We start from the raw sequence: 25,483 nt of genomic DNA, 5'->3' as shown, positions 1-25,483 counted from the left end.
GATTAATAAAATTGAAAAGCACTGCTAATATTGGACCTTTTTTTCTTTTTTATTACTTTGAGTTTTTTGTGCTGACTATTCATGGACTGCTGGGTTCACACGGTTACAGGGGAGGCGGAATAAGAGTGCGCATAACAGCCTCCAGAGTACGAGCGTTCCAGACATGCATGCAGGCATGCGCCCCTCCATTCCGCACACACTCCTCGGTGCTGGGCCCCTGCTCACTGCTGGATCCTGCGGATGCTCTGCACCTGGAAGGTCTGGGCATGAGAGCCCCACTCCCGGAAATGCTTGTAGTCACCTGAGTGATGATCACACTCCAGCACATACTGAAAACCTCGGTAGCCAGGAAACTGGGAGCAAACCCAGCTGGAAAAGGGAAGAGGCAGACAGTTACCCTACAGAGACACCGGTGCAGTGATCAAGACAGCAACAAAGGGATCCATGGTACAAACACATTCCAGCCATCCTAGCCTTCCTCCAGTGCCTGGAATGGGCCATGCTGTTCCCCACCACCAGGCCTATGACCATGCTGTTCCCTCTGCCAGGAACACCATTCCAGCCCTTCTTTGCCTGGCCAGATTGTATTTGTCCTTCAGGCCTCAGATCAATCATCACTTCATAAGGGCAGCCTGACCTATTTCCCAAATTAGGCCACAGTCCCTTATTGGACCTTCGTAGCACTCATGTATAACTCGACCATTTTCAGATTATTTGTGAAATGTCAGCCTCTCGCACTGGCAGGTAAGCTCTTGGTGTAGTGATGTGTGTGTCTTGTTCATTGTTACCTCCAATGCGTAACACAATGCCTGGCATAGAGGAGAGCTCCATAAACATTTGATGGATGAATGAAGGAAAGAATGAATGAGAATCTTGTTCTTTCCCCCTCTTCCCTTACTCGGTAGCACTTCCAAGAATAAGGCTATTGTTTCATTTTATCGATCCTTGTTCAAGACAAGGATTGGTGTTTAGTTTTCTGAGCACCCATTTATCTTTCCGTAAAAGAGGGAAGCGGACTCAAGAACTGCAAGGGGTCCATCTTACTCTGAAACAATGTCATTCCTTGGTGGTTCCTGAGGAACTAAAGACAAAAACAAAAAACAAAAGATCCTAATTCCCACCTTCACCCTTGCCTACCAGGAGCCCAGGGGGCCCTCCGAAGGTGGCTCTGATGTCCTCCCTAAATGAGGATCTCACACCTCAGCTCTCACCTGCCACCTCCTCAGTGGAAAGGGTGAGAAGTCTCAGCCAATGCTGAGCTTGAAGCTAGATACAGTCACCTGCCTGCTGCTGGACTTTGAGTGAGTTACTTGACCCACATTCATTTCTTTATGGCTGGGCATCCATTCTCCCCTCTTCTGGTCATAGACCCTGTCACCTTCTGACCCCAGTCAAGGTGGGAAAATGGGGCTGACTTTAGCAATGGGCACATGACCAGGCCTAGCCAATCATAGCTCTCCACTCCTGTGGGCATGGTGATTGGTTCAGAATTGAGCACGTGACCCAAATTGGATCAATGGGCACCTTTCCTGGAAATTTTCATGGAATCATTCAGAAAGCAACACTCTCTTTCCCTGGGGCTGGAATGAAAAAATTAAGTGCCATCTTTGCCTTCACAAGGCAAAAGCTCATCTAAGAATATAGACACACTGAGGCAGGCAGAGCAAGAGAGGGAGAAAGACAGATCCCTGCTGTAGCACCTGGATCCAGCTGTGCCTGAATCTAATTACAGGGGCCAACAAATATCATTTGGGCTGAAACCAGTTTGATGTGAGTTTCTGTCACTTGTCATCCCACAAATTCTGCCCGATACCTCCCTGTGCCTCCGGGTTCTCCTCTGGAATATAGACATCAGAGCATAAAAGACCCAGTACACGGTTTTCACTGGAGGTGTCCCTACCCTTCCCAACAATCTCTCTTTACCCTGCCAGCAGAGCCTTGGATCCACTTACGCCCCAGAGTGAACATGAAAGGAGCCCACTTCATTTCCATCCCAGCCCATGGCCTGGAGGGAAGGATAGTCATCGCTCAGCTCTCCTTTCTTGCCCAGGAAGTTCTCCTGCTCGAAGATGGTCAGCCTGGAGTCACGGTGGTTCTGTGGACACAGTGAACAGGGTCAGACCACCAGGCATCCAGTTGGAAAACCAGGAGCCTCTGCTCGCCCCCACACCCCTGGCCCTGTCTTCCAAATCAGCCTTCCTTGCAAACCTTTTGGAAGGGCAATAAGATAACAGCTACCAGAAAATTTACAAGTGTACCATTTGCCCTTCCAGAAATTTATACAAAGAAAATAATCATGGAAGCTGTAAGAGCGTTCATCATGACAGTAAAAAAAGGAGAAAAAAAAAAAAAAAAGGGATCAACCTGAATGTCCAACAATAGGCAATCAGGTGGTAAACTGGGGTATTGCACTGTGGTTAAAAACAAGCGTGTGGACATCCGAGTTCGAATCTTGACTCTACCACTTACCAGCTGACTGAACTTAGACATGTCACCCAGCATTTCTGAGCCTCCGTTTTTATATCTATTAAATGGAACTAACCACACCTATTTTTCAGGGTTGTTTTGAGGACCAAGTGAAATCAGAAGTTGTAAATTGCATGGAATCAGGGACTGTGTCGGATGGGTCACAGCCCACTATGGGTCGCTGTATTAGCACAATGCCTCAGCCATTTGTGGAATAAATGAACAAATAAACTTATTCATAAAATGGAATACTAGAGTGCTGTGAAAAATGATGTCGTGGGCCGAGCCCGTGGCGCACTTGGTAGAGTGCCGCGCTGGCAGCGCGGCGACGCTCCCGCCGCGGATTCGGATCCTATATAGGACTGACCAGTGCACTCACTGGCTGAGTGCCGGTCACGAAAAAACGACAAAAAAAAAAAAAAAAAAATGATGTCGTAAATGAGATTTAATCACCTAGAAGAATGATTGTGGCATATTTGCCGAGTGAGAAAGCTGATTTCCGAGCTTTAGGTTCATTATGATTCCATTTTTATAACAAAATTAGCATGTGTTTAGATATATAGATTATACAAATATAGATGTAGATATAGACATAGACATAGATATAATCTGTGGATAGCAAACAAGGCCAGCAGAAATCTCCAGCACTGTTGACAGCAGGCTTCTTTCTCAGATGTGTGTTGGAGTGACTTTTATTTTCTTATTCTGCCATATCAGGTTTTTCTTTCTGAATTTTGGATGATAAATTTGTTGCCTTGTGTAATTTTAAATCAACAAAAGTTGTTTTTAAAGAAAAAAAAAATAAACTGCAACTTTCTGAGCCTCAGTTTTTTTATCTGTAAAGCGGGGATAATAATGCCCACCTCCACCCATACTCCATAAACAGCAGCAAAATATAAAATCAGGAGCACTGATAATGAGTTGGGAGCAAGAAATTAAACCCTTGCTCCCCACCCAGCTCTGTCATCTCTGGAACCCAGCTTCTGCTGGTGTCCCTGAGCCTTATAAAGAAGAGCACAAAGCACACAGGGGCTCATATCAGGAACAGAGTTGCTGTGGGCAGAGAGTCCATGGCGGGCTCTGGCCAGATGTTATGCATTCTTCTTCCTCACAACATAGCCACAAGGGCCCCATTTCAAGAAAAAGGAACTGAGGCTTAGAAAGGGGAGAGACTGTCCATGTACAGCTTGAAGAGGTGACATGAGAATCGGCACTCTGGACATTTGATTCCCAAGCGCCCACTGGAGGGGCTCAGGCCTCCCTGGGACATGGCAGTGGTAGGACTCACAGCGCAGGCCACAGGCCGGAAGGAGGTGAGCCTCTCGGAGGGGTAGGCTGTGTTGCCGCCCCAGGCGTCCCAGCTTGGGTACTCGCCCCGCTCCAGCACGTGCTGCTGCCCTTGGAAGCCAGCATGCTCAAAACCTACCCACCTGCGGACAGAGGGCAGAGAGTGCAGGAGGTGAGAGAACCACCATCCTGAGTTCTAGGCCAGTGGTTATCATCCAAGGGTGATTTGCCCTTGGGGACATTTGGCAATGCCCAGGGACATTTTCGGTTGATACGAGGGGCAACGATTGTCATCTAGTGAGTAGAAGCTGGGAATGCTGCTCAACATCCTACACTGCACAAGACACCCCCCACCACAAAGAATGAGCCAGCCCCAAACATCGAGAGTGCCGAGATTACAGATGCCTGCTCTATCCCTGGCAGCCCAGTGACTTGCTGTGAGTCCCGTAGGTAGGGGAACTGCTCTGCACAGATGTCCTGACAGCCTTACATGTATGTGTCCCTACAGGTCCCATAGGCAAGGCTTGACCACTGGCTGCCCTAAGCCTTTGTGGAATTTCTTGCGATCCTGCTGGGACATGGGGAGATGGGCAGTCTTGTGAGGAGATGCCACAAGACGGGTTCTCGTCCACCTTCCTCTCATGAGGAGGCTTCCACAAGGCAGTTTCTCATCTGCCTCTCTGGTTGCCATGAGATATGGGGCTCCCCACCTGGCCCCCCACAGAGGATAGCAGCAGGCTGTATCTGAGGCACGCAGGTGGCTCCTCAGCTACAGGGTGCCCACCTGTCCTGTTGCCGGTCATTGGACCCCTTTTACTTTGGTGTTGTCCTCTGGGACAAGGGACAGGAGGCCGACACCATGTGGACCTTGCACTTGTTGCCTATATAGGTAATGAACTGTCTGAGTCTATCCAGGATCATTGTCTCCTTACTACATATCCCTAGACAGGCCACTGTCCCCATCTGAGCCCCATTTCCTCACCTGCACAAGCAGAAGCTAAAAGAATGTTTACCACCATTGAGATGCATAAAAACCACCCAAGATGACCTTCGGTGGCACTCACAGGCATAGCATTAAGTGACTGAATCACATAGAACATTGTTCTCCTTTCAATCTACTTTCCAAACTTTTAGAACTTTCTATCTAATATGGTAACCACTGGCCACAGGCAGCTAATTAAATTTAAACTTAAATTAAAATAAAATTTAAAATTCAGTTCTTTAGTCACACTAGTCACATTTGAAATCCTCAACAGCGACACGTGGCCAGTGGCCCCAAATTAGATAGACAGCGTGGATGTAGAATATCTCCATCACTGCAGAAAGGTCTGCTGAATGAGGCCGGTGTAGAAAGTTTCAGTGTGCTATTAACATGTCCTTAGCATCTCTCTACATCTCACTAATCTCTCTCTTTTTAAACAAAAAGAGATCAGGCCTTGTGCTTAGAGTCTAGGTCAGGCAACAATATTTAGCTAAAAATTAATACCATGTTTTTACTATATTTATTTTTACAGTTACCTTCTATTTTTGGTGAGTGGTGTTGGCTTCCAATCTATGCCTAAGAGAGATATTTTAGGCCCAACACTAGATTCTAGGGGTCTGCTCCTACGGGGCAGTGTCATCCAGTGAGCAGGGTCATGTGAATGTCCCTATAGTTGGGCAGTACCTAACCCTTCACCTTACGGGGCAGTCCTGCACACTCCTTAGCACTTCAGGAGGGCACCATGGCACAGTTCGAGCTTGGGAAGATAGGGCCTAGGACATCTAAATGTCCCAGCACCCCTCTTTAGGTCCCTTTCTGTCCTTCACGCCACCCCGACTCAGTATGCCCTTGGACTCACGCTCCGCTCAGCACTTTCAAAGATCTCACGGTCTCAAAGCCAAGCTCCAGCACACTGGGGCACTCGGCTGTGAACTCGTGCCGCCGGCCCTCGAAGCCCTCCTCGTCCCATACCACCATCTGTACAGAAAGAAAAGGTGGAGACCTGTATGAGAGTCCTGCAGGGGTGAAGGGCTGGGGGCTGACCCCAGGACTTAGGGTAGAGCAGGGCAGGGAAAGCAGGGATTGCAAACTCCGATGCCTCCAGGGGCCAGAGGCAGGTTAAGGGAGGTGAGGGTTGTGCGGCACTGGAGAGAATGGGCCCGAGGTAAATGGGTGGGTGTCTGCTCCTCAGCACCGCCAACTGCTAACAAGTGGACACGTGGGTCAGACCTTCTGATTTTTCAAGACAATCACTAAATCTGAACTTTTATGTGAATCCTTCAGGTTTTTAAAGGCTGATTGTTAGGGCTGGCCAGTTAGCTCAGATGTTTAGAGCATGACGCTGATAACACCAAGGTCCAGGGTTTAATCCCTGTGCCAGCCAGCCAACAAAAAGGGAGAGAGAGAGAGAGAAGCTGATGACAAATTCAAAAGTTTTCTTTTTAAGCAGAGAGATGGTCAAAGAAATCATGCCCAAAGACTGTGCAATCTCTGCTGGAGAGTATTACAGTTCAAGTTTGGGAACCAGAAGACCAAGTTCAAATTGAGGCTCCCTGTGTATGACCTTGGGCAAGTCCCTTCCTTACTCTGTGTCTTGTTTGCATCCTCTGTGAAATGGGCATTCATAACCCCCTCATCTGAGGATTCAGTGGAGGTGGATTTTCTGGACTTGGGTTTGACCTGCACCCCCTCCATGGACACCCCTTCCCCAAGCCACTTCCTACCTTCCAGTGTCCTGCTGACTTGGTGCATTGCAGTGCCATGCTGGCCCCTTCCTGCACAGGAGAAGAATACCATAGTTTTCCACATTGGCTCTGCTCTCCTCCTTGGTGCTGAAAGCAGGTTTGGGCCAAGGCAGGATCCAGATGGGGTCCAGATGTGACTGGGCTAGGGGTAAAGCATGGCTTTGGCCTGTCCCTCTCCTATCCTTTCCATCTGTGACCAATGCCATCTTCCATTCTATCACCATCTGAGAACTTACCCATTCGGGTCCCAGTGCCTCTGAGCCCCGCTTTGTATTTTTTTATCTTTGCTATGGGAAAGTCACTGTGGCTGCTAGTGCGTGGATGCAGCCATCACTCCAGCAAGTGCCAAAGTGCTTAACTTAAGAGAGCCCTTCCAAAGACAGTACCTAATCCAAAAAGACTACCAGAATAATTTTGTTTTTAAATGAAGGTAGCAGGTACTGGTCTTGGTGTTTGGGGCCTGTCCTTGGTTAGGATGACATCCCCGGGAATGGGGACCTGGGCTCCCCCCCGCCAAGAGGGTCACTCAGAACTCTTATCTCACCCCTTCTCCAAACCTGAGACTTACCCAGATGGGCCCAGAGAATATGTCAGACCTGGGACCAGTCGAGGTCAGGCTCTTATAGGCAGGGACAGGAGAGGGGCCCCTGGGAGACAAAGCCCCGACTCAGCAAGTGAACAGCAGAAACAAAAGCCAGCCCTGGCTGAAGCCCCAATGCAGAGGTGTCAGCAGCTCTGGCTTTAGCTGGGAGGGAATGGGTCATGTCACCTCCCCCAGGGATCAGCCATGAAGAAGGGGAGAGGTAAAAGGTCTGCCTTAATCAGCTGCCCAGGGCTCCTGCCTAGAGCAGGAGAATAAGCACTGGAATAGGAGTTAAAAAGCATCCTCTCTAGCTATGTGACCTTGGGCCAGTCATTTCCCCTCAGTTTCTGCCTATGAAATGGGACAGAAACAAATTATATCCCAGGGTTGTTGTGAGGTTATGTAACATGCCTGCCACAGAGTAAACATTCAATTAATGCCTATTCCTTTTCCCCTCCCATCCTCCTCCCCCTTCCAGCCGAAACAATCAGGGTAGGCTACTTGTTGGAGGTGGTATATAAACTAGACTCTGATGGATGGTGAGAATTTGTGCAGACTGAGCTGGAAGGAGGGGTGTTTTAAGCACAAATGCAGAGGTGGGAACTTGTGGAACGTGTGTGTACAAGAAAACGCTGGTAGCCCAACTGGTCTAGAGCTCAGGAGTCCTGAAGGAGAGCAAGGCAGGAGAGGTGGGTGGGGCCAGAGCCTACAGGCACCACAAAGCCCAGGATGAGTCCAGATGGCTCTGTGGGCAGAAGAAAGGAGGTGCTGGGCGTGAACATGCTTTGCAAACTGTAGCACGCCTGCCAAATACCAGGGCTTGCAGAATTCGCTGGGTGCATCCTCTCCCCACACCCTGTCCTCTGAGTTGGCCTAAGGGGGTCTCTCACAGCATAGGAAAGAGCATGGCCAGAAACCAGGTCCCTCGAGGTGAAATCCAACCCTGCCTCTTACCATCTGGGTGACCTGGAGGATATCTGAGTCCTGCTCATGGCCTGTAAAATGGCAATATCAGTTCCCTCCTGGGAGGATTAAATGCAGCTCTATCAAATGAATGACTTTGATGAAGTGTTGCTATGAAAACTAAAGGTTAAGAATGCAGTGTCTATGGCGAGACAGCCTGGGGTTTGCATCCCACTCTTGCTGGCTGGATAACTTTGAGCATGTTTTTAATCTCTCTGAGCCTTAGTTTCCTCGTGTATAAAATGAGTATAGCAAAGTAAATTGGGTTTAGCCTAACAGACAGGGGTATTGTGAGGATAAATGTGAGTTATCCCTGAACTGCACATGGAGCTGCTCCTGGAACATTAAAAGCATTATGTATCTCCATCATCTTCATCATCACCATTGCTAATAATAAAAATGATTATCGTTAAATAATCATTCATAAAAAGCAAGAGGGCAGTGCACAGTTTCTAAGAGCTTGGGTTCAGGAATTAAAAAGGTGTGAGTCCCAATTCCATTTTACAGATGAGAAGAAGGCTCAGAGAGGTGAAAGACAGTTGCTTTGGTTTTCTCATCTGTAAATGGGGTTAATCCCAGAGACTCCACCCTCATAGTGAGGAGTCCAGAAAATGCTCAGAGTGGAGCCATCCAGCATGGTGGGCCATCCCCTTTCTCTGCCCCCACCCTTTGACAGATGGCCCATTGCCAACAGGGGCACGGAACTGCCCCAGACGGCCTGGCCTTGAAGCTCAGACCTGTGGGTGGCCCGCACCACAGGCATCTTGGCCCTGATTCCAGTGGCTGCCCCATCCTGTGGTTCCTGCCCCACCCCACCCCCAGGCCTTGGCGCAGGATGAAAGGCTGAGCCCAGGCTGGGAAGTGGAGAGTGCCGGGTGGGTGGAGAGGCAGAGGCAGAGCCAGCCCCAGGCCAGGGTGATCGCAAGGCACAAAGCGGAGCTGGGCTCCATGGGGAGCCTGGACCCCCAAAGAAGAGACAGGAACCTGTACAGACACCCGCCACTCGCCCTGCCTGGGGCTGGGGAGTCAGACTGCAGATGATCTGGCTGAGCGGTTCTGAGGATCCCTCTGGCCCCAGCCCCATTGTGAGCTCACACCGTGTGATCTTGTTGAAGTCACTTTTTCCCACCTGGGCCTCAGTTTCCCCATTTGTGAGATGAGAGAGTTAGACCATATGACTTCTGGCATGTTCTGTTGTTCTGAGTCCTTATTGTCCTACCCTGACCTCTGTCTGTCTCTCTCTCCTGCACCATCATCCTACTCGGCCCCTCTGTATCTCTGTCTCTATCATCTTTCTTTTTCTGTCATTCTCCACTTCTCCCCATCAGTCTCCCTATTCCTCTCTTCTCACCTTGGTTTCCCTGTCTTCCCTGCACCCCACTTCTGTCTTGATCCTTGGAACAACCAAGGAATTTAGTCACCATGTATGTGTGTGCCAGGCCCAGTGCTGGTGCTGGTGCTGGTGGTGAGCTAGCTGTGGTGGGGCTAGGGGCTTACCAGAGAGGGAGGCTCTGAGACAGGCAGACATATTCCTCGCCACCAGTCTGTCTCTAGGGTCAGATAATGGGGGCTGGGGGGGGCCTATGGGCAGGTCAGGAAAGAATGGTGCCCAATGTGGGCAAAAAAACAAGACCAGGAATTAATGTTCAATCCACCTGAGACAGAGAGACTCCACCCATCCCTCTGCCTCCCTAGAAGCAGGGATACAGGCTGCTCGACCTCCCTGTGCCCTAGCTCTGTCCCCCGTGAAGTGACCGTGATGAAATAAGGCAGGCGGGGCTGCAGAGTGACCAGGCCACACGGATAAAACACTTAGCACCCAGTAAGCGCTCACTAAATGGAGCTGTCGATGTCCCACTCACATCTGCCTCTATAAAGCATTTCTCCTATGCTCATTGTCACCTTTTCTGTGTGGCATCCAATAGGGACACTTGTGCTCCCCAGGGGTAGAGACCTACCAAAGACCACACAGCACATAGTAGCTGAGTCAGGACTCAAACCCAGGTCTCCTGCCTCCCCAGAGCTCCCCCTTTCCCTGCCCCCGTGCTGGCAGCCCATCACTGGCTGGGTCAGGTGGGGAGGTGGAGCTGCTGCCAATGGCCAGGCTTTCTGCTGTGTGCGCGGGACTCACAATGGAAAGTGCTGCAGTGGCCCAGGCGGGTCTGCCTGGTCTCCCACCCCCTGCCAGGCCTGCTGAGCCAGCTCCCCCTTTGTGCCACAGACCATAGGGCCTGATGTCTGCCAGACTATAAAATGGGGGGTCGGCCCCTAGTCACCCACAGCGCCCTCCTGCCCGCCTGCCTGTCCTCCAGCAGGAAGTAGCAAGTCCCCAGGTAAGAGGGAACCCACCATGCTGCTGAGGGCTGAAGGGGAGGGGACAGCAGAACAGAGGCAGAGAGAGAGAGAGGCAGAGAGGGCAGTAAGTGAGAGAGTCAGCGAGGCAGGGCAACCAAAATAGAGATAGAGAGAGAGGAAGAAAGGGAGAGGGAGAAGGGGGCAGAGAGAGAACAGAGAAGACAGAAATAAACAGGAGAGAGAGAGAGACGATGTCGGGGTGGTAATAAAGAACAGATAAAAAGAGACAGGCGGAGAATTGGGGGAGAAAGAAACAGAGACAGAGAGACAGAAGGACAGGCAGAGAGAGAGGGAGAGAACTAATGGTAGAAATAGAGAGACAGGCAGAGGGAGGAAGACAGAGAGGGAGAGGGAGAGAGAGAAAGAGCATCCTCAGGAAGGAATGAGTCCAGCCACCAGCCTGGAGGCAGGTTTCAGAGACTTGAGGCGGGCAGCAAAGCTAAAAGCCATATATGTGGCCCAGACATCTGGCCTGCCCATGGTGCACAGAGCACCCCAGAGTCTTCCTCAGGGGAGGTTGGGGGTGGGACCTGCTTGCCCTACCTAGCTCCTTCTCACAGAGAATGTTCAGGAATCAGCCAGACCAGAGGGTCTTTACCTGCGCTGTCAGGGGGTCATTGCATCGCCTGAAATTGTCTCCAAAATTAAAGGGGACTTTATTTTTCTGGGGACAAGTTCAAGGTGTTCATCAGACACTCAAAGAAAGGAGTCCATGACCCCATGAGCCATGAGTAACCACTGTAACTGACCAGAGCCCTCTCCACCCAATGCCCTCACAGCCACAGTCCTCATTTTCAGAACCCTCCACATGCAGTAAACAGGGGGTCTCCTGGGGTCCTCCTTCATGCCCTAGTCTCCACCTCTGTTTCCACACACACATAAACACACACACACGCACAGCATGCCAGAGGCAGCAGACTGGGAGGGGAGCTGGGAACATGCTTTCATTCCCTTTCCTGTGTGCTGGTTGTGGGGCCCCAGCTCTAGGGATGGAGAGGTGGATGAATCCAACCAAGTAAAGGGCAGAGCGTTTAATAACCCAGTTGCTGGGTCTGCTTGAGTTGAAATCGGAGCCCCATCACTTAGTAGTTGGGCTTGGGCAGGACACTTCCCCTCTGCAAGCCTTAGACTGCTCAGAGGAGAGAATGATAGCAGCTACTCAGTGGGGTGGGGTCAGGGTCAGGGTCAGGGTCAGAGGAGTTCATTAATGCATGCACCAGTGCCTGCATCCCTTAAGTTCTTCCAAATGTGACTTGTTATTGACCTAGTGAGAAATATCAAAGCTGCACATGCAAATAAGTGTGATGAGTGGTATGGAAAGAGGCAGGGGGCTCAGGAAGGACCTAGCAGTGTAATTGAGGGTAGAAGGGAGGGTGCGGCTGGTGGAGGGAATAGCATGGACAAAGCCTGGAGGAAAGATATATTAAGGATGAGTAGTCCCCAAACAGGGCATTCTTGGCTGGGGTGCAAGGATGGGACAAAAAACTTCCAATCTTACATTTCAGGAGAAGGAGAGGAAATGAGTTCAAAGAAGCCTGGAAACACAGGGTGAGAGGGTCTGAGAGCAGGAGACAGCTGGAGGGTGCGACCTCCGAATTCACCTAGGCCAGAGGTTTCTTCACAGGTTTTTGCAGGTGGGAACCATGTCTCAGGCTGCAAAGGCCGCCACGGCCTCAGCCACCACGGCGGTGAACCCAGCATCTGATGGCAAGGGAAAGGGGACCTCACCCACCGCACCAGCCTCAGGCCCCGGTCCTGCCCTGGCCCCGGCATCTGCGCCCACACCCAGTGCCAAAGCAGGGGACCTGCCTCCTGGGAGCTACCGGGTAAGGACCTGGGGGTGGGGTGGCTGGGCTTCACCCCTCTGCCTCCTCCTCCCCTTCCTTCCTGCCCCTTCTCAGCTTCCACCTCCCCCTCCCGCCTCCACTTCCCCCTCCCCCTCCCCCTCCACCTCCTCCCCTCTTGCTCTTTCTTCTCCTTTGTCTATTTTTTCTCTTTTCTCCTTTTCTTCTTCTCCACCTCCCATCCTTTCCCTCCTCTTTTCTCCCTTTCCTTCTCCTTCCCAGACACAAACATGGCCCAGCTAATCTGGGAGCCCAGGAAAATGGATGGGACTTTCAACACACCTACAAAGAAGGGACATGTTCTGGGGTTGTAAAATAATAACAACAACTAAAACACAACGCTTCACAGCTGCAGGGCACCTGCAGTCATGCCAGACCTGCACAAGACATGCTCAGAGTTTATCGAAAGCTAGAAACAGAAAGAGAAGGAAAGGAAGTGGTCTGGCTCAGCAACAGGAACCACCTATCTGGGAGGTTCACCAAGGCAGCAGGATGACCTCAGACCCTCCTGGAAATTGTTCAAAGTGATTCAGGCTGAAAGCGGTCCTGGAGAGCAAGTTGTCCAGTCCTCTGGAATTTGGCTTGGCTTGGTTTGGTTTCAAACGTCAGGTGCACAGAGCTGGGTCATTTTGCGAGGCTTGGTTCATGACACGCTTTCACGTGGTTCATGCATGACTGGCTTTTATTTATGTAGTGACTTATTTAATAGTTAATTTTTATTTAATTTTTAAGAATGCAACAGGTGCCTGCAAACCCACCACCCATATAAAAGCCAGGACTTGGTAAAAATCCTCTTCCTAACTCTAAGGTGCCCCCCATGAGCCCACTGCCCCCCTCCCCAGCTCCAGGCAACTGTCATTGTGCGTCCATCATCTGCTTGCTTGTTTTTTATACTGTTTTATGCATTATTCCTTTATAAGTATATATTTTCATTTTACTTCTGCTTAACTTATTGAAATACGTTGTATGGGATTACTCTGGGTCTTTCTCCTTGCTTTTCACCTACTGTGAGGTCCCTGATATCCATCCATGCTGTTGTGCACCACTGTGGGGCACTCATTTTGGCTGCTGAATGATTCTGCAGAGTGTGACCATCACTATCCTACTGAGGACAACTTGGGTGGCTGTTAGCTCTGCTGTTGAGAACAGCCTGGCCTGAATGTTCTCATCCCTGTCTCCTGGGGCCCTACTGCAGGAGTTTCTCTTGTGCGGACAAGAGCAGGAGAGGAAGTGCTGGGTCAAAGCTATGTGAACCTCCTCCTTTTACAGTTGGGGAAATTAAGGCTCAAACAAGGCAGACAATTGCCTCAGTTCAAGTGAATAGCAAAGTTTTCCCAATCTGGGCCAGCAAGTGGGTAAAGAACCAAAATGAGAGGCTTGGTGAGGACAGAAGCTTAGCTCAAGTGCACCCCTGTGATGTGAAGGATAGACGGGCCAGTGTTCCCTAAGAATCAGCCCTGTGGCTGGTGCTGGGCTAGGGCTGGAGATACAGAAATGGATCAGGCCTAGGCCCTGCCCTGGAGGAACCCTTGGTCTTTGTAGGGCTTGGGTAAGAAGGGAGAGAGGTGCACACACAGAGAGAGAAACACCCAATGCAAAGAAGCACTGACTGTGTAGTGTTGTTACTTGTGCTGCTAATGGGGTGAGCAGTGTGGGACACAAACCAAGCCTGCATGGGGCGGGGGTGGGAGCGCAATCAGGAAAGGCTTCCTGGAGAAGGTGACAACTGAGCCTAGAACAGAAAACAGTCCATGACATCTAGCCTTGAACATGAGTTAGGGAACATGAGTTAGGCGGTGGGAGCTCCAAGATGGGGGTGTGTGGTGCAGAAGGCATTTCAGGCAGGAGGATCAGCACAGAGAAAGTCGTGGAAGGGAGATTCAGCAGTTCCTAATGATGACACAGACCTTAAGTTCACAAGTGGGGAAATGGGAAGATGGGATCATTTCACAAACTGTGGCTCATGACACATTCTCACGTGACCCATGTTTGGCCTGTTTTGATTTATATAGGGACTTTACTTACTGTATTTTTGACTGAGAGCCTTTCCAGTTTGGAGGTACTCCTCTCTACTCACTCTCCTCCTCGGCGTGGGGACTTCTCTCCTGCAGCTGGTGGTCTTCGAGCAGGAAAACTTCCAGGGCCGTCGGATGGAATTCTCGGGGGAGTGCCCGAACCTGGGAGACCGTGGCTTTGACCGAGTGCGCAGCCTCATTGTCACCTCGGGGCCGTGAGTGTTGGGCGGGGGAGGGCAACTCCCTCTGCTGTAGTAAAATAATAATAGCACATTAATAGTAGCTGCCATTTACAGAGCACCTGCTCCGTGCCTGCAACCATACTAGTGCCACATATATTACTTCCAATCCTCATTTCGAACCTGAGAGGGAGGAATTATTCTCCTTCCTGTTTTACAGATGAGGAAACTGAGGCTCACAGACGTGATCTGATTAGTATAAGGTCACACTGACAGTCATGGTTCTGGGCTCCAGAAAAACACTGCTTCTACTATATAAGGAACCCTAGCCTGTCACTAAGGGCAGGAGGAGGCCAAAGAGCCAAGTGTCCACTCTATCCCCTCTCCTGGGCATCAAACAACCCCTGGAGTAAGAGTAAGCATCTGTAGAGCACCCACTAAGTGCCAGGCACAGACTGAGGGCTTTACCTAGATGACTGCACCACAGTGTATGAGAGAGGGGCTGTTCTTATCCCCATTTGACAGATGGGGACAGCGAGGCTCAGAGGGGTTAAGGTTTTTGGCCAAGGTCACCTAGTGGTAAGTGGCAGAGCTGAGATTTGACTCAGGCTGGTTGATTTTATTCCCAGTGCTCTCAATCACCATACCTCACTGCCTGTTTCTAGCTCTCTGGGCTTTTCTGGGCCTTAGTGACCCCCAAGAAAGCAGCAAAAATCATCCCTTGGATAGAGGTGCTGCCTCAGCTCCAGCTTCTGTGTGCTGAGGTCAAGGTGCTGGGCCAGCCCTAGGACAAGACCCACGTGGCCTCTTTGCTCTCACCTCCCCCCTCAGAAAGCCCCCAAAGGGTATGGTCAGCCTGTATTCTGAACATCGTGGGGCTCTTTGCAGTACAAAGAGCAGAGATGGACTTTGAGGTCAAGCCCTGACTCCCCCATTTGCCTTATTTCGTTTCCAAACCTGTTTTCTCATTTCTAAAATGGGGACAGTGACAGTCCCCACCACCCCTCCCGGGATTATTCTGAGACCTGGCACTTCATGGCCACCCAAACATGGCAGGTGACTATGATGACTGTTTATCCTCCTCATGGCCCTGTGAGTTCAGCCAAGTCATCCTGGTCCAGAGTAGGCTCTGGGGGCCATGTCTACCTCCTGCACCCACCCCGCCCCCGGTGTTGTCAACACAACCTCAGCCCCACCCTCAGCCCCAGAGCTAGCTGGGAACAGAAACTGCCGGATGTGGCCAGCTTGGGTTTTCAGGCTTTTTTTGGTGCCAGTGACTCAAACCCAGAGTATTTCTCCTCAAACAAAGATGCAGCTGATTTCTAGTGTGTACTCTTGGTCTGTGCCTGATGGGGAAAGAAATCCAGGGGCCTGGATCTGGGTCAGAGCTGGCTGGGCAGTGAGATAAACAGGTGCGGAGAAAGGATGAGGAGGATGAGGTAGGCAGGGGAAGGGAGTAGAGGCGTGCCCTCAGCACAGCGGTGGGGAGGTGTGCCTGTCTGAAACCTGAGAGACTTCAGCCTGACACCTGACACCATCGTGTGCCAGCCGGTGACTTAACCCCTATAAGCCTCAGTTTCCATATCTGTAAATTAAAATTCCCAATCTACCTCTCTCCTGGCATTGACATAAATATTTTAAATTTCTCACTCATATGACAGATCTTCACTGGTCCTCCTGAAGAAGACAGGAGAGGTTTTGGGGGAGGGTGGGCAGGATGGCAGGACCACATTAGTGTCTGTCTTTCTATAAGCCCAGACCTCCAGTAGCTTCTCTCCCTCTTTAATCATAAACATTTTTATTTATTGTGCTTATTCTGTGCTGGATCTGTTCCATGCATTCCCTCTTTTAGGTTCCATGCATAACCTCATGAGAAGGTAGATGCAATCAGTGCCTCTCTTTACCAAAGCTTAGCATGCTTAAGTGACTGCCCAAAGTCACACAGCAAATAAACAGTGAACTGGGATTAGAACTCAGGTCTGTCTGTTTCCAGAGTTTATGTTCTTAACTCCACTGTGATAAGGCTCCCTTCCCATCTATGTATCCATCCATCTATTCATTATCCATCTACTTACCCGTCCATCTATCCATCTATCTGTAGATCAATCCATCCATCCATCCATTCTCCATATGTTTATTCATCTATCTACTTGCCCCTCCCCCTCCATTCATCCATTTTCCACCACCCATCCATCCATCCATCCATCCATCCCTTCATCCACGTATCCTTTTCCCTTCATTCCAGATAAGACAGGGCTGAGGCAGATTAAATTCTATTCGGGGAGGATGAGTCTACATCTTCAGTTCTGTCACTTCAGTGTGGGTGGCTCATCCCTGTGGCTCCTGGGACACATTCTGTCTCAGTCCATGGTGGTAGCTCATTACCCCATCTCCTTATAGGGAGAGGAAGGTTTTGGCAACTCCCAGAGAGATGATGCTAGTGTCAGTGTCCTCTCAGCCCTCTTTTGTTCCCTGAGAACTCCAGAACACATATAGAGCAAAGGTCAAGGGGCCTTGGTCTCAGCCTTCTGAGGACTGGGGGTCATCCTATTTCCCCCCAATCCCTGGTCTCTCTGACACAAGCTCACTCCCTATCCTTAATCAAGCTATACTTGGAAAGATAGGAAAAGTCCTCATTTGACTTTAAATTTTAATTAGTCCTTGTAAAAAACTGAACACCTTCATATACTCTATCATATTTAATTCTCATAGGTGTCCGAGAGGTAGATTGTCACCATCATTTCCTTTCACTACCCCCATACCAGCTACTGTGTGTCTCCTGTATGCTGGGCCAGTCTTTACCCTACATTAGATTCAAGCCCCTGTGTCAGTTTTTACCTTACCTCTGTACCTAGGAGACTATTATTTATTTAATATATTTCATTTAAAATGATCCTTCTAATCAATCACAAATAAATATATTTTAAAAGAATCTTTACATCATTTTTGTAAATGGAAAGCTAGTGCCACTGCTACAAATAAAAGGTATCCATAAAAAATTAATATAATGAACACAAAAATGGTACTATTATACCATTGCCTGCCCAAAGCTCTGGGCTGGTGTCTTGTTTTTCCTTTGTTACAAAAAGAGAGATTAGAAAGGGTTAAGGACAAATTAGCATCAAACAGAGACTTTTTCCTAGCTCTCATCAGACTTAAAAGAAAATGTTTCTTTATGTGTTATTTGACTCCAGGTCCTTATAGTATGCAGTTAAATCATGTGTGAATCCTACATCTGGGGAAATAGTTTTCTCAGATAATTTCATGCATTATTTCATTTAATCCTTCACCAACTCCAGGAAAATAGTGTATTAGTGTAGATGAGGAAACCAAGGCTCAGAGAGGTGAAGACACTTGCCCATAGTCACACAGCCAGTAAGTAGTATAGCCTAGAATCAAATCCAGACATGTTAGGCCCCCTTTGGACTTTCCTACTGGTCTCAGGCTGCTTTGCAAGTGGAGAGGGGGGTCTTCGGCTAACAATTTCTCTCCTGTCTGCCTTTGACCCTCCTGGCTCTCCCTAACCTCATGGTCTTTCTCATGTCCAGCTGGGTCGCCTTTGAGCAGTCCAACTTCCGCGGGGAAATGTTCGTCCTGGAGAAGGGAGAGTACCCGCGCTGGGACACGTGGTCGAGCAGCTACCGCAGTGACCGGCTCATGTCCTTCCGGCCTGTCAAGATGGTGAGTGGCCCAGGCTGGGGCTGGGGAGTCAGTGGAGCAGGGCAGGAACCAGTCTGACTGAGCAAGGGAGACAAGGAGGGGATGGTGGACAGGGAGGTGTGACAGCCATTCTCATGCTCATCAATTCATCAGGCGTCCCAGACACACTCGCTATGTACCCAGCCCCGTGCTGGGACCCCTGGGCAAATGATAAACACAAAACCTTCCAGTTGTTAGAGCTAGAAATTTCTGCATTTTCCTTGATTCTCTTTGTAGAACGTTTCTAATCCCTGGCTGCACATTAGCGTCTCTTGGGAAGCTTTCAAAATCCTAATGCCCATCCAAAACACCAAACATGCAGGCTGAAGATCACACAAGGACTAAAACGAGGGATATTGTGGAAAGGCAGCTTGAACTTCTTGATAATAAGACAACGTGCTGAGTTAGTCTATGATAATATTTAACTGAGTAAGCTTAAAGAAGATTCAAGGCCAAGATAGGTGAATATATCCTTAAGTGGTTCACAGTATTTCCAGAATTATCTTCATTATGAGTTATGAACCAGCCACATCTCACTCACCAATGTTAGTCTCTGATGGTAGCCAACTTTTGTCTTCATCATGGGAATATTCATGAATGTCCATTTGAGGCTATCAGATGCCAACACCAACTGTTTTGGCATCACCAAATTTATTTTAAGCCAGATCATTCACAGTGTTTTTTCTCAGAATTCGAGGCTGAATTTTCAGCCTTCATAATGGGCTCTTTGTAAGAATTCATAGATTTATCTCTCAATCATTGAATGGTCCTTATGTGGCAATCTATGTCAAGGAAGCTTGTGTGGAAGAGTGACCAGCCAGGGCATTTCTGGTAGCTTCTAAAAGTTGGCTGCTCTCTGCCTCGGTGCCTTCAAGGCAGTAGCTATATGTGTCTATTGAACACTTGAGTTATGGCTAATCTGAAGGGAGATGTGCTAAAAGTGTAAAAAACACACCAGGTTTTGAATACACAGTAAAAAAAAATTTTTTAAAAAGAATGTAAAATAGGGCCGGCCCGTGGCTCACTCGGTAGAGTGCGGTGCTGATAACACCAAGGCCACGGGTTCGGATCCTGTATAGGGATGGCCGGTTTGCTCACTGGCTGAGCGTGGTGCTGACAACACCAAGCCAAGGGTTGAGATCCCCTTACCGGTCATCTTTAAAAAAAAAAAAAAAAAAGAATGTAAAATATCCTGTTAATATTTTTATATTGGTTATATACTGAAATTAGCATACTTTGGTTGTATTTGTTTAAATAAAATATATTATTCGAAATTTTGGGGGCTGTCTGGTTAGCTCAGATGGTTAGAGCATGATGTTATAATACCAAGGTCAAGGGTTCAGATACTTGTACTGGCCAGTTGCCAAAAAATTTTTTAAAAAATCCCAATGCCCAGACACCATCCCAGACCAATTCATTCTGAATCTCTGGGGCTGTGACCCAGCCAACGATATCTTTTTCCATGCCCCCTAGGTAGTCTCTCTGTGCAGCCAGGGCTGAGATTCAATGGTCTAATCCCTCCTTTCTATTCCCTGCCACTATCCTGGTCCAGGCTACCAACACTGGGTTCCCTGACTTCTTTTCAACCCCTCTCCTGGGAAGTTAGGAGGATCTTTCCAAAATAAGAACCTGACCATCTCTACTTAAACTCAGGCATTCGACCACTATAGGTTTGTCTGTTTCTACCAGGCTCTGTTCTAGGCTCTGGGTGTACAACTGTGCATTGGACAGACATTGCCCTCGTGGGACTTATGCTGTACCCAAGGAGGCAGCTATTGAAAACCTAATCATGGAAATCAGTCTATAATCACACACTGTGATATGTGCTGCACAGGTGTTGTGCAGTCTCGCTAGGAGAGTGGAAGAGGGCTCTGATGTTGGAGGTGGGAGTGGTCGGGGGTGGTTGGGGGAACCAGCTCCCAAGGGTTGGGAACTGAATAAGCCATGGGAAGAGTAGGTGGAAAAGCCCTCCAGGGAACAGTGTATGCAAAATTCCTGAAGCAAGGATAAACTGGTGTGACCAAGGAAATCAAAATAAGCCAGTGTGGCTGCAGTAGAGGGAGTGGATGGGAAAGAGACATAAGACGGGAGAGGGGCCATCAGCAGAGGCCAAGTCCTGCAGGACCTCACAGGCCACGGCAAAGAGTTTGGTCTTGACTCCACCAGCGATGGGGAGCCATGGACTGGCTTAACTTTCTCAAGGCCTTCAAAGCTTTAAAAGTAATTAAGTAATAGTTGTTACTACTAATTAAGCACTTACCATGAGCTGGTAATTCCACTCAGAGCATTTGTCATTCCATAGCTTAAAGGATTCCCTGTGCTCCCATCCCTGTCTTGAACCATGTATGTGCCCTCTTGCACCCTGACCACACAGATATTTGCTTTTCAATGCACCCACCCTGCACATTCCAACCTCCCAGCCTTTCCCAGTGCCTTCTCCTCTGCCTTGGTGCCTCTCCTCACCCTCCATCCCTTCTCAGCCTTGCACACTCCTACTCAACCTTCAAGGCCCCTCTCAAGTGTCACCTCTTCCATGAAGCCTGCTCTGATCCACTTTCTGTCCCTCTGGAGGAATTGACTGGCCCTTTCCTCATCTACAATCTTCTATTGTAGTCTTCCATAGAGGCTGCACTTACATCCTCAGCCCTTCTTCCTCCTGGTGGTGAATAATAGTAGATAATCATAGCGCCCATTTATTGAATACCTACTACGTGCTGGGGGATTTACCTGCCCTTCGTGTAATACCTGCAACAGTCCTATGAGGTAGAGGCTATCGTAACATTCATTTTAAAGACAAGGAAACTGAGGTTCAGAAGTGGAAAATGACCGCTTAGGGCCACACGGCTGGGAAATAATGGGGCTGGGATTTGCATCCAGGTCCGTGGGACAGAGACCAAGGTTGGCATCACTCTGCTATGATTTCCTGTTCATCTCCGTGGCACTTCATTCCCTTGGGCTTGTAATATCTCATGATAACTTCTAAAAAGATGGATGATTCTTATCTTCAGAAATAACAGGCCAACTTAAAAAACAAGACATATAGTCATGAAAGCATTAAAAATTGATGCAAGCCAGAGTTGAATCATGTGCCCAGATGCGAGGGTGGGCCTGTTACATAGTTGACAGTCAACCATGGGTTGAGTGGTTGTTACTCACAATCCTGTGAGGTAATAGTAACCCCATTCTGTAGATGAACAAACTGAGGCTCAGAGGGGCAAGGTAGATGCCAAGGTTACCAGCACATAAATATCAAAGGAAGTATTTGAACCCAGATCTGTGTTCCTCTCCAGTGCCCCATGGTGCCCCAGAGTCAGTTTGTAACTTTTACGCAGTTTGTAAGAAACGTATCCAAAAGGGCAGTGGTTTAAACTTCTGATGGCACAGAGAGACCAAATGCAATGTTTCTTCAAAGTTTGTGCCTCTCACTGGCTGTGTGATGTTGATCTAGAACCTTGACCTCTCTGAGCCTCTGTGTCCCTGACCATAATAATAAAAATAATAAATACATTTTTTGAGCACTTGGTGTATGCCAGACATCATGCTCGGTACTCTACATGGATTAATTCATTTCATCCTCAAGACAGCTCTATGACATGGGGGCTGTCATCCACTTTTCACAGACTAGGAGGGTCCTTCCTGGCCAGACAGCAGCAGTCCCACAGTTGCCTGAGCAGACTCAGCTCTCTCTCCACTAAGTTAGTTCTCTTTGTCCCATTCATACACCGCACACCTGACCCAGCCTCTCCTTCCTCAGGACTCCCAGGAGCACAAGATCTGCCTATTTGAAGGTGCCAACTTCAAGGGCAACACCATGGAGATCCAGGAGGATGACGTGCCCAGTCTCTGGGCCCATGGCTTCTGTGACCGCGTGGGCAGCGTGAAGGTCTCCAGTGGAACGTAAGCATCCCTCCTGCCGGGTCCTTGTCCCCTGCTTCAAGCACAGACAGACCCGGAGGCTGCCCTCCTAATGGGACAGAACAGAAGATTCCTAGGAAAGGCCACAGCCCTTCCTAGTGCTGGTACCTGGGATTCGCCAATAGAGCTTCATTCCTCTGGGGTACAGAGTCATAGTTTGACGGGTTCCACATCAGTTATAAATAAATCTGGCAATGGGTTCTAAAACGCTGGAAGATGGAGAGAACAGGAGCTGCTAAACCCAAGCTGTGGTCGAAGGAATAATCAAGTCAGGGGGTCAGAGCTAATGTGGATGGATGACTCTGGATGTGTCTAGTGAAACAGAATGTTCAGGGAAATCCAGAGCCTCTGAGGAAATGAGTAGAATGACTTCTGAGAGATGAATCTGTATATGAGAAGGCCTTGCCTCTGCTACTGTCATGTTGAGGGACTTGGGTGAACCCATACTCCTCTCTGTGTCTCAGTGTTGCCAGCTATACAATGGGCACACCAGATCCCCTCCTCTAAAGAGGCACTTTCTGCTCTGAACTCTCAGGATTTGAAGCTTTTAAAACAGATCCCCATGAGAACACAGAGAAGGGCTGAATGCCCAGAGGAGGTCACTTTGCTGGGCACCCCTGGTCTCCTCTAGACAAATGTAAGCCTTCTGTCTCTCTACCCCCAGACTGTTGGAGCTTATTTAACACCATCAGGGCCCTGGCCTTTTTCTTGACTCTTCCTTCTTCCCTGAAGCCTGTATCCATGCCATTCAAATCACCCCAAATTTACTAAGCCTTGTCTATGAGCCCGGCACTGTGCTAGGCACACTGGGGAGGCAGAAATGAATAATTCCCAGTTCCCGCCTCCAAGGAGCTTACTCAGCCTAGCAGGGGAGACCCAAAAATACCTGTGAGATACTATCTCACAATACTGTTCAATGATACTAGGTAAGAGATGGTCCACACAGGGCATCGGTGCTGCTGGAGGTCATAGGAGGAAGGAAGGTTTCTGGGACCTGGTTATGTGTGTTGGGTGGAAGGCAGATCAGAGGCTTGTCTGAAGAGGCTGGAGCTTAAAACAGACTTTGAAAGGTGGGCAGGGAGTCTGGGAGAAGCCTGGAAAGACCGTCCCAGCAGAGACAATGACAGAAGTTAGAAATGAATTATTGATAGTAATAACTTTTATTGAATGCTTGCTATATACCAAGCACTGTACTAACCAATTTAAATGAACAGTTATTGAATCTTTATAAGAAACCAATGAGGTAGGTGCATGATCATCCCCATTTCACAGACAGTAAACTGAGTTCTGATAACTCATCTACCTAAATTTTCATGGCTTGTAAATGGCAAAACTAAGATTTGAAGCCAGATATGTTTGATACCAGAGCATGTGTTCCCAACCACTGCACACAAATTCACTTACGTACAAAGGCACCCCATTGTTTGAAATAAGCCTCCTCCCTCTTATTTACTCTTTGCTAACCAGTTGCTGAACCCCATCCTCGCAGTGGTCATCACATTCAGTGGGATGAGTATTAATGTCCCTATCGTATGCAGGCAATATGCTTAGCAAACACTCGAAGTGCATTTTCCCACTTAACCCCCCAAACACCCATAATAAAACAGGCACTGTGACCATACCCACTTTCTAGAACAGGAAACTGAGGCCTGTCAGAGAGGGGAAGTCCTTGCCCAAGGGCACACAGCAGGAAGGGGCAAAGCCAGGACAGAGGGGCCCCATGTGATCCAAGCCTGAGCCCCCAGAGGTGAGAGAGCAGCCCGGAATGGGTAGGTGGAGAACAGGCTGGTCCAAGCAGGGGACAGGTGCCAGGCAGTGAGGCTGCCATCTCCATTCTGTCCTTCTTGCTTTCCTCCCAGCTGGGTCGGCTATCAGTATCCTGGCTACCGCGGGTACCAGTACCTCCTGGAGCCTGGCGACTTCCGGCACTGGAATGAGTGGGGGTCCTTCCAGCCACAGATGCAGTCCGTGCGCCGCCTGCGTGACAGGCAGTGGCACCGCGAGGGCTGCTTCCCTGTCCTGGCCACTGAAGTCCCCAAGTGAGTCGACGCTCCATTGCACACCCTTGCCGCACCCCATCCTCAGCCTCAGTTTCCCCATCTTTCCCATGCAAATAAAAGTTCCTAAAGCCAAAAGGTCTCCTGGGTCTGTGAACAGATGTGTGCCTCAGGTCCTCCATCATTATTTTTAATAATTATAATAATAACAAAAGCAGCAAACACCGCAAAGTTTTTTATACACATGATCTTAGTATGTCTTTCAGACTACCCTAGGGGACTGGTGTTATAATTATTCTCATTTAATGCATGAAAAAATTGAGTCTCAGAGAGGGGAATTGACTTGCCTAAGGTCACACAGCCAGCAAGTCTGGATTTGAACTCAGGTAGTCTGGCTTCAGAGCCTGCGCTCTTCAATAAATCTGTTTTCAAACTCTAGGCTTTCATGCACCACTCATGATTTTTTTTGCTCCATCTGTACTATATTATTTACTTAATTTTTTTATTTAAATAGACTTACTATTTTGTGCTTAAACGTATTGATTTGTGAATAAAACTTTATGACGCTATGGGAAGCATCATATACCATAGATAGAAGGCAATCATAAATAAATCAAATACAATTTAAAGAAGGCCAAGTATCAAATTCCCAGCAGACATCAATGTCTGCCAAAGGCTCTCAGCCTGCAGTCTTTTCCCTCTTTAACAAAATGGGTGATTAGCAGGTGTCAGAGAAAAGTACAAAAAACATGCTTGCCTGAAAGTGAGATTTTTTTCCCTCAATCTAATCAATGAAGATTGAAAAGAGCATTATTTTCTTGTTTCTGATTAGTATTATATAATCCTGGGTCCAGATTCCACCTAGAATCATCTCTCTTGGAAATCTCTGTCAGGCACTATTGACTCCCATATCAACAGTTAACCCTGATTGATGTTATTAGCCATTAATCTGTGCAGGAAGTGTGGCAGGAGGGCTGTGTTGCTTTCAATATCTTCCTGGAGGAGGGAGTATTTGAAGGGACACTCAAAGGATGGGTCACTGGGCTGGCTAGTTAGCACAGCTGGTTAGAGTGTGGTGCTGATAACACCAAGGTCAAGGGTTCTGACCAGCTGCCAGAAAGCAAAAAACAAAAAGCAAAAAGGATGGAGCACAAGTTTCCTTGACGGTGAATGGGGGATATGATATTCCAGGCAAAGAAAAGAGCAGAGTTCCTACTACCCCATATGGCACCTTTGTACAAATAACATAAAGATGCCTCTTCCTCAAGACATTTTACTGCCATCTGCCAGAAATTACTGGTATACATCTGTGATGCCCATGATGTGAATGTGGCACCTTTGTGCTGGGCCCAACTTGCACAGCTATCCTTGGCAGCCCTGGAGCACTATAAGCAAAGGCAGAGAGGTTGAGAGAGTTGTTGTGGTGGGCTCAAGTGAAGCTTACTGAGGTGGG

General features: G+C 48.7%; 2 protein-coding genes across 2 annotated transcripts; one reads left to right on the top strand and one right to left on the bottom strand.

Annotated features, from left to right (window-relative positions):
• Positions 1-221: 221 nt before the first annotated feature.
• Positions 222-14,287, bottom strand: CRYBA4 (crystallin beta A4). The gene is made up of 6 exons (XM_063086842.1): positions 14,251-14,287; positions 6,460-6,510; positions 5,595-5,713; positions 3,755-3,896; positions 1,953-2,095; positions 222-369 (listed from the first exon to the last, which is right to left on the bottom strand). The coding sequence occupies exons 2-6, from the start codon at positions 6,496-6,498 to the stop codon at positions 222-224; spliced, it is 591 nt and encodes a 196-aa protein (XP_062942912.1). The 5' UTR covers positions 6,499-6,510; positions 14,251-14,287.
• Positions 12,025-24,156, top strand: CRYBB1 (crystallin beta B1). Its single transcript, XM_063087742.1, has 6 exons — positions 12,025-12,207; positions 13,768-13,774; positions 14,269-14,455; positions 17,968-18,100; positions 21,873-22,015; positions 23,893-24,156. The coding sequence occupies exons 1-6, from the start codon at positions 12,025-12,027 to the stop codon at positions 24,074-24,076; spliced, it is 837 nt and encodes a 278-aa protein (XP_062943812.1). The 3' UTR covers positions 24,077-24,156.
• Positions 24,157-25,483: the final 1,327 nt, after the last annotated feature.

The sequence above is a fragment of the Cynocephalus volans genome, chromosome 2 (genome assembly GCF_027409185.1).
Source record: "Cynocephalus volans isolate mCynVol1 chromosome 2, mCynVol1.pri, whole genome shotgun sequence".
Taxonomy (NCBI): Eukaryota; Metazoa; Chordata; class Mammalia; order Dermoptera; family Cynocephalidae; genus Cynocephalus; species Cynocephalus volans.
Note: the sequence above shows the minus strand (reverse complement) of the source record. Positions and strands in the feature narration are given on the sequence as shown.

What these genes read in the sequence shown, in the direction of transcription:
- CRYBA4 (XM_063086842.1), bottom strand. Translation starts at nt 6,498, where the DNA reads ATGGCACTGCAATGCACCAAGTCAGCAGGACACTGGAAG. An exon ending in AGTCAGCAGGACACTGGAAG is followed by an intron (nt 5,714 to 6,459) that starts GTAGGAAGTGGC and finishes CTTTCTGTACAG; the next exon opens with ATGGTGGTATGGGACGAGGA. An exon ending in TCCGGCCTGTGGCCTGCGCT is followed by an intron (nt 2,096 to 3,754) that starts GTGAGTCCTACC and finishes CTGTGTCCACAG; the next exon opens with AACCACCGTGACTCCAGGCT.
- CRYBB1 (XM_063087742.1), top strand. Translation starts at nt 12,025, where the DNA reads ATGTCTCAGGCTGCAAAGGCCGCCACGGCCTCAGCCACCACGGCGGTG. An exon ending in CTCATTGTCACCTCGGGGCC is followed by an intron (nt 14,456 to 17,967) that starts GTGAGTGTTGGG and finishes TCTCATGTCCAG; the next exon opens with CTGGGTCGCCTTTGAGCAGT. An exon ending in GTGAAGGTCTCCAGTGGAAC is followed by an intron (nt 22,016 to 23,892) that starts GTAAGCATCCCT and finishes CTTTCCTCCCAG; the next exon opens with CTGGGTCGGCTATCAGTATC.